Genomic DNA, 8,503 nt, shown 5'->3' with positions numbered 1-8,503 from the left:
TCATGTTAAACAGAATTGGTGACATACATTTTTTGAAAATCATTTTTTGAATCTAGTGCTCTTTTACTTTTGAACAGCCATTTTTTACACAAGATGTTCCGACAACATCTCTGTTTTTGCTGCAGTTAACCAAGCATGTATCGCTGTCTGTACCACAACCCACTCCTTAAATGCCAACATTAGACTAAAAACAAAGTAATAACTAATCAAGAAATTTATGAGGAAGAAAACAATACCCTATCAAGCTCTATAACTAATCTAACAAAACTGAATTAAGTCATTAAGAACATTTTGCTACAGAATTCATTAGGTCCACAAGATAAGTCTTAGAAGATACTAAGAAGACAGACATTTAGGCTGAAATTTAAAGATAAGCTCCACCTTCAAGTTCCAACACAGATACACAAAGTTTCCTTATATACTTTAATCGCCATGGATTTTTACTGACAAGAGTATTTTTCTGCAAGCATGGGATTGACTGTTAGATGTTAATCCTGAAAAATCATACGGAAAGAAAATATGGGCAATGATTACAAAAAACAACATAACGTCAAAAACGGCCACAACATTTCATTTCCTATGAAATACACACATTCTTACTACACTAAAAGCAAATTTACAGCATTTAACAATAATGAAGCAACAAAGATGCACAAATACGTCTGGAAGATAAGGCATTTGAACAGTATGAACTGCCCCTATTTGATTTATGATCGTTTATCTTGAGAATAGTTAATTCAGTGCATACGCTTTAAACAAAATATAAGAGGCAGACTTAAGCTTAGTCTGTTTTATTTGCATGTATATCATCAACTGCAGAAAAAAGAAAAAGCGTGCTGACAAATGGGAGAATTCAAACGGTGGCTTGCTTATTAAGCCTTCCTATTGAGAATGCTATGTTAGTAAACTGAGATAGTATACCTGAGTGGAGTTAGATAGTTGGTTTTTCCACGGCTCCTCTGCGCTGCTGGTCAGGTTTGTGCGGTTATGAGGTAGAGAGAGTGCGTTTTGCTGCAGGTAAGGCACGTTTCCATTACTTCCACTTTCTGTTATGTGATTATTGCCTATCAAAATAGTGTCTGTACTACTCAGCGTTCTTGCTGTGCTGCAGGGAATGGGGCCTGCTGGAAAGGGTCCATTAGCCATAGGCTGCCCAGGGCAGGCCGGACGGATTCCACGCTGAGCGACATTAGGCACTCTGGTTAGAGCAACCTGTGGCTGCTGACCAGAGACAGAGTTTGTAGGCAGTGATGAATCAGCTGTTGGCCCATTAGGAATTCCAGTAGATCGTACCTGTGCAACTCCTGTTTGTCTCATCTAATGGAGGATGAACAAAGCACAAGGATGTTAGCTATAGAACTTAAGGCTACAGAATTTAAGAAGCAAAGATCATATTAGGCTTGTGTATTTTATACTGCACTTTTCAATTTCAACTGTATACTGATTTTGACACCTTGCCACTTGCATTTGAGAAGTAAGATGACTGTCATGCTCACAAACACGCTGAGTGAATTTTAAGGTAAAGCTATTGGCACACCTTTCTTCTAGGCTCTTCAGTTTGACTGTTAGCATTATACTGCTAAAGTTGGACACTAAGAGAGAGAGAAGTGAATAATGAAAGCATGAGAGAAAAAGCTGTGATATGGCTTACTGCAAGTAAGTGTTTTTCAACTCATACTGCTTCTACATGCATTCACTCACTTCAGTTTGAAAATGTAGCTTGAAATGTTTTATGCTATCTGGTACCCCTATAATAAAACACAGCTAAAACCATTAACTTTCACAAGTAAATCACACTTAAACTTTGTATGAAAAAGATGACAACGTAATATCACCAAGGGCATGAGACCTCTGTACAAAACCTTAAAAATTCAAGAAACACAACAGATGCCATCACCAATAAAAGTTTTGCAGAACAGGAAAATATTTTTGTTCTCACTTGCTGGTGTTGCTGCATCAAGACAAACTGACTCTCCAGCTGCTCCAGCATAAGTTTCTGTGCTGGATTTAAATTATTTCGGTTTGCACGTAGCTGTTCCAAGTGCTGAAAAAAATCAACCAGTATAGTTTAGAATCATCACAAATGTATGCAATCTTTAATGACCTTCTTGCATACATTACTGAAAATTATCCAGGAAGATGAGACTTGCACAGCTAAAACAAAACTTGCAAAGCTAAAGACAAGATCAAGATTTCTGCTGCAGACTAAAACATCTTTCCATAAACTAAAGTCTGTAACCAAACTTTATTAGCTGTTATTAAAAGTAAAGAGATCTTCAGAACTATTAGAGTATATCTCATCACCGCTTCGTTAAAATTAAGAGAACTGGTACTGTTAAGAAAACTACATTAACATAAAACTACATTAATTCAGAATTCCTATTATCATTATGTATGTTTTAACATTTTCGTACTATTCTATTATTTTATAGTTAAAATAATGCTCAGTATGAAGTAAATTCAGTCTTACAGCCACACTTGAAAACTTCTCAAGAAAACACATAACATTCAGAACACTATGCAACTTAACTGCAGAAAGAAGTATCTGAAGACACGACCCTGCAGTAATTTACAACTAAAATTTAAGTATTTATTACCCAAAACCTGATCTTTGCATCCCTTTTAAACTACTCTCCACACACCTTCAGTCTATCAGCAAGTAACATCTTTCATATAAAGAAACAGCCAAAGAGCTATTTTGCAAGTTACAGGGAATATTGCTCAAGGAGCCTTCTGTTTCTGCACTATATCCTCTTCTATGTTTCCTTGTATCGAAAATAGTATCTATGATACATGGGCGAGGGTTTCTAGCTAAGCCTGATTTTTAAAATGTGGAATTCCAGCTGAATCTCACTGCGAGTTCTAATGAACTGAAGACATGACAAAAGCATCATCACAAAAAAGACCTGAAACAAGATGTCAAAAACAAAATCTAGTATTTCATATAAAAAATGTTAAATGATGTGTAATACAGAAAAGTGGTACCAACTTTCATTTGATTAATCCCATTTTGTACAATGTGTGAGTTTATGTAATTTGATACAATAAGATAGCTCATAAGAAAAAGAGGATGCCACAATATTTTCACTTCTTCAATATTCTCCATGCTAAAACAAGTAGCAAAATACACTTGCCTTGCAAGTGTTACAATTTGCATATCTATCTTTAAAACAACATAATAAGTGGCATTACTGTATGCTCCTACTTAAATTATACAATTCAAACAAGATAAGCATTCAATTTCTACTAATGATCAAATCTATTTTATTATACAGCTAATCTTATATATTCCACACAGCATTCATCAATATTAAAAGAATTTGTATTGTTTCCCATTTAATTTCAGAAATGTGAGTCAAAAGTATTTTTTTCTTAGAAGAAAGAAACTAACAAAAAATAAATCAAAGCTTCAAGACCTTCAACGTACTTACCTGTAATTTCTGTGGTGTCAAGCACCAAGAATGAATTTGTTGTTGTACAGGAGGGTGTGACACTGTATGGCCACTGCTCCAAACATCTGAAGTATTCTGAGAGAAAACATTATGTTAAAATTCTTGACTATCAAAAGGTCAATATCATCTTTTCACATCTGGATTTTATCTTATGAAAGAACTAGTCTTTTTACACAGAGAATATACTAATGCATGCCAAGACTTGTTCTACCATTCCCATATAACGTCATAGTAGTTAGATGTAAAATAAGTGATATCTAATACCATAATGAGAAACAATCAAATAAAATTATGCAATTAACTTAAAGGTACACTGCTGTTAGAACCGGGTAATTTTATCTACCGTAACATCACTACATGATGATGAAACACTTGAATTCTAAATATAAGCAAAGGCTGTAGACAGGATGATATGGTTGTCTCCCTCTCTTACCCATCACCAGACTATGACTGTACTTTTCCACATACACAACTATAACTATAGTATAGTACACTGCTGATCTGTATTGCCCTTACACACTTACTACCACAACTGTAACCTCCTTACTAAACACATCACTGAAAAATTTTCTTTAAAATATCTAAAAACATTCCCCACCTTGATGCCAAAGGATTGAAATTCACGGCACAAATTGTGTGCATGCTGCATCACTTTAATGCATATTTCCATATAATTTTGGGAGGGGGCTCTTTAGTTCATCAGAATATATACCTTTGTTGGACTAGATGTTCTTTTCCTCTTGGCAGGACTGGTCAGGTCATCTACTTGGCTAGAAGGAATCATGTGTAGTGGCAAGGATTGCTGTGAAATTGGTGTTTGAGTGAGGCCTAGTACAGGTTCAGTATTTGGATGATGAGGTTTACAAGCCTAAGAATCACAGAAGACAAAAATATGGTTCTATATATTCTTAATTCTTTCCTTTAAACTACATATTTTAACAGCCCACATATTTTAAAAGGGCTGAGCAGATATTTTGAAGATGGTCTCAAAAACTGAAAAATCAGTTTCCATATGGTCATCAATGGAGGAATGTGTACCTTTCAAGGGATTATTAAACCACTGCAGCATTCTATTTAAGATGAAATTTTTAAAATCATGAAAATCCACAAAGGTTCTAAATTGGTACCCCCATCTTTCTCCCATATTGTAGGGAGCTGCTTCTTGATCTAGTACACCTTTGCAAATAAATCAAAGGCTTTTTATTAATAAAAGCCAGTCCTGCACTCAACAAAATAAGCTTGACCACTACAGATTGTAAAGAACCCTTAAAGCTGGGCACCTGCAGAACATAACCCAACTTCTCACCTGCTGTGCTGTGTTCATGGCACCCTGCCTGGAGGTAAGCTCTGCGGGGATTGGTAGGCTCCATGCCTCCTCAATACTAGGAAGTAATTTAGTTTTATTCTGTAGACTACCTTGTGGAAGGTTACACAACTGAGCCTAGGAAAAATTATGTAAAAAGCAAATTTAACACAAGCCTACTTTAGTAAGAGCAAGTCCATGAAATCTTCCTATATGCTGTAGCTAATTATGTTTTAAAGAAGAGGATAGATTTAAAATTTGGGGTTTTAGAAAGGTGCTAAGTATAAAGAGGGTAACCAGAATATAAACCTTTGTGAGAATCAGAACAAAGATGAGCTCTAGATTCACAGGTCTCAAAATTCTTTTTTTTTTCTGAAATTGCAAACAAGAGTGAAAGATAGCACGTGTGTGTTCTCTCTCTATGTTATGAGAACTTAAAAATGTAGACAATACAAAGAAAAAAAGTGATGTAAAACAGTATGCACTGATTAAATACGTAAAATAGGGTCTATATGTAATTAAATTCCACTTAAAAATGAAGAAATAAAATATTACAGGCTATGATATGCTTACAATACATATGAAAACAAGTTATACACACCACAAATGATTGTAAGTTAAATCTGTGTGTTACTTCTACCCTCCCCTCTGGTATGTATATGGATGAATATTTCCCACATCTTAAAACTTTAGCTTTACCTGTAAATACTTTATCCGTGCTGCAAGTGCAGAGGTATTACTACAATTTTTGCTCCTAGTTGCATTTAAGTAGCATTTAATGGCATCCTGAGGCTGGTTGCAGGACTCATAGAGTGTGCCTAGGTCCATCCAGGCTGCAGCATGGCCATGGTCTAATTGTACAGCACAGATATAGGCCTGTAAAGCATCCATAGGCTGATTTTGCTGTTGATACAGCACACTGAATAGAAAGATTTGTGAAGTTGAGAATTAATAACAAAGTCAAAGTACAATGAAGTCAAATACAAACATTCACCCCAAAGCCCTTAATAAACTTTGTCATTACGTAAATCACAGTAATAAGCCAAAAAGAAACAACCCCATATTTATAAAATCTTGACATGCAAAGTTTGTATACACAGCATACTCAGTATTTTAAAAATGGAAAAAGCATGTAAAATTATAATTTAAACTTCGAATTAGACAAATGTAACAACATAAAGGTAGAAACAAAAAAAATTACGAAACATTTGAGAGCACAAAAGTTTTAAAATCATATATATGCATTAGCATTGAATTATATCACTGTATTACCCTGTTTTATCCTTACCCTATAGAACACCATGTATCTGCACTTGCTTCTGATTTATCAATAGATTGCCTATAAGATATAAAGGCATCCTGAACTTTCCCAATACTTGAATAGCACCTGGGAGAAGAAAAAAAGACTTTTGGTAATATTTATAGAAGGTAATCAGTGATGATGGCTTACAAAGACTGGTCTGATAAATGTTAAGTCGTACAAATACATACTCATCTAGATGAATCCAAAACATTTGCTGCTTTTCAATGCTGGGCACAAGTAGACTCAAACTTGTTAATCAACATGTATTACTAATTCTTCATTTGAGAAGCACAGAAATGCTGTTTAAACCCTAACTTAATGTATTTGCAGTGAAAGCAGAAGTCATGCTATAGTTTGAAGATCTACCTTTGTTTCACTTAAGATAGACATCGGTCAGTAAGAACAATATTCAGCTCCAGTCAACATTCAAAAAAATCCATTAAGATACTTATTTCATGAAATCTAATACAATAAAATTTCATATTCTGCAATTAGTGCTTCAGGATTATTTGATTTATATTAAGAGATAATGACCAATTCAGTCAGGGCGGTCTTGGAAATTTTTTATATGCATAACTCTTATCTCAAAGTTTTCAAATAATGAACAACAAACCAATTAGTTTAACCATGTACAGAAAGCAATAAAAATCTTCCTTGTCTGGAGTTTTTCCAAATTTTATTACTTGAATATTATATATATTCTACAACTTCATTGGTTTCCTAGGCATTGTAAGCAGAACTATCAAACCTTGAAAGAGAACTACCATTATTCTGCAGGGAATAGTATCTACTTTTTAAAATAAAAACTTCAAATAAATAAAATATGAAAAAAAACCACATGCAATTGATTTTAACTACAACAGCTTTGCCTTACATTGTTTCCAATAAGTTTCCCTCTTGGAAAAAGAACTGACAAGTTTCAAAGCACATCAATAACAAAGTTTATTCTATTTTAAAAAAAAGTCCAGAACAGTACAGGTGAGCTTCATCAAATATGCTACACTCTTCTGTGTATTCTTAAGGCTTATTAGAAAATACAGTATTATCTAGTGGTACTCATTCTACTAAATAAGTCATGTCTCCATACGATGTTTCAGGTTATCATTTTATCCAGAATTTAGCCTACATTCCATAGACATATTTAAATCTGTCTGCTTAACAGATACACACAGATTCCAATTAGGATAACACTAACATCAAGCACCCAAGAAACTTTAAAACAGGGAAGCGAGGTGGAGTTTTTAAACTTTAAACCATGTTATCTAATCTGGAGGACCAGCAGAGGAAAGAGTAACACAAGGGGATATATTGGGAGGGAAAAAGAGGAAGAGTGAATGCACAGCCCTGTAAACTTATAACTCTCCTGTTAATGTACTGATTGCAAGAAGTAGGTACAGAAATGTTTTGTTCTGCTCCTCCCCTGTATAATATAAGGGATACTTCCACTACACTTCCTATTCCTCTATTTCCTCCATTCCCCTATCTTGTTTGTATAGTCCTAGGTATCACTCCAACCAAACTAAAGGTTAGGTACAGGAAGAGCACATGTACTCCACTGAGCCTTGCCTTTGTCCTGCTGTTGTGTAAGAACACAACTGGCTCTATCTGTGTGGATTGGGATTAGAGAGGAAAAGAACAGGTTTTAGCCAAAGGGATGACAAAACAAGCCAGATGATCCCTGGCTCCTTTTACCTTTTCTTCCCACACCAGCTCTCTGTCCCCGCTGCTCTCACTTCTCCCTTAGCCTGCAAACTGCTAGTTTAAGACTCTTGCTCAAAAAAGAGCAGCAGGAATAAAATCAGGGTGACAGAAACAGTAGTATGTCTAGTTAGGTATGACAAGAACTTACAGGAAAGTAAGCTGGAAGATACTGAGGTTACTATACTAATTTCATTTTTGCATAATTTCTATTTAATCTACTTCTCCACAGAACTGACCAGTTCATGTGCTTAAATTGACATCAAAGCTTTCAACCACATAGAAGATAAGTTAGACTGCTATTCTCCAAAGCCTGATTATTTCCAAAGTTACTGATGGCTTGTTTAAAGCACCTATTTGTAAAAAAATGGAGACTAAGAAGAGTCTTTACATTGACATGATTTTACATCTTCTATAAAGCTAATTTTCACGGGAAAACTACTGTGCATGATTGAAGATTAATATAATACTTAAGTAGAAATTAGAATGCATCCACTTCATTTATCTTGGCTTAATATCTAGTTGTAAACTATTCTGTCAGCAGATCAACGCGCTTGTACTTTAGTGCTGAAACTGTTTGAAACTAGAGGGAGATTTTAAGAAAATAAAGAGAAAATAATGAAACAAGTAAAAGCAGGTAAGGCAGATTAGCATTTCTGTAAAGGTGTAAACTGAACTACAAAACAAACAAACAAAAACAAAACAAAAAAAAAACAAAAAGAGGACCACTTAGGTAACGCATTTCGT

At 34.8% G+C, this 8,503-nt stretch overlaps 1 protein-coding gene across 10 annotated transcripts in view; it reads right to left on the bottom strand.

Annotated features, from left to right (window-relative positions):
• Positions 1–8,503, bottom strand: part of KDM6A (lysine demethylase 6A) — a 113,737-nt gene that overhangs the window by 38,011 nt on the left and 67,223 nt on the right. For 4 of the 10 annotated variants that reach the window (XM_042868566.1, XM_042868567.1, XM_042868564.1 and 1 more), the window contains 7 exons: positions 6,044–6,142; positions 5,455–5,674; positions 4,759–4,893; positions 4,165–4,320; positions 3,432–3,527; positions 1,940–2,044; positions 922–1,317 (listed from right to left, as the gene is read on the bottom strand). In XM_042868566.1, the coding sequence (XP_042724500.1) occupies positions 922–1,317; positions 1,940–2,044; positions 3,432–3,527; positions 4,165–4,320; positions 4,759–4,893; positions 5,455–5,674; positions 6,044–6,142 (1,207 nt within the window). The remainder of the gene's footprint in view (positions 1–921; positions 1,318–1,939; positions 2,045–3,431; positions 3,528–4,164; positions 4,321–4,758; positions 4,894–5,454; positions 5,675–6,043; positions 6,143–8,503) is intronic. The other 6 variants (XM_042868570.1, XM_042868572.1, XM_042868568.1 and 3 more) reach the window with 3 other exon arrangements.

Source organism: Lagopus leucura, unplaced genomic scaffold, assembly GCF_019238085.1.
Source record: "Lagopus leucura isolate 7727_CA_CO unplaced genomic scaffold, USGS_WTPT01 Super-Scaffold_100001, whole genome shotgun sequence".
In the NCBI taxonomy this organism is placed as follows: Eukaryota; Metazoa; Chordata; class Aves; order Galliformes; family Phasianidae; genus Lagopus; species Lagopus leucura.
The sequence above is the reverse complement of the archived record's forward strand: the minus strand, read 5'-3'. Positions and strand labels throughout refer to the sequence as shown.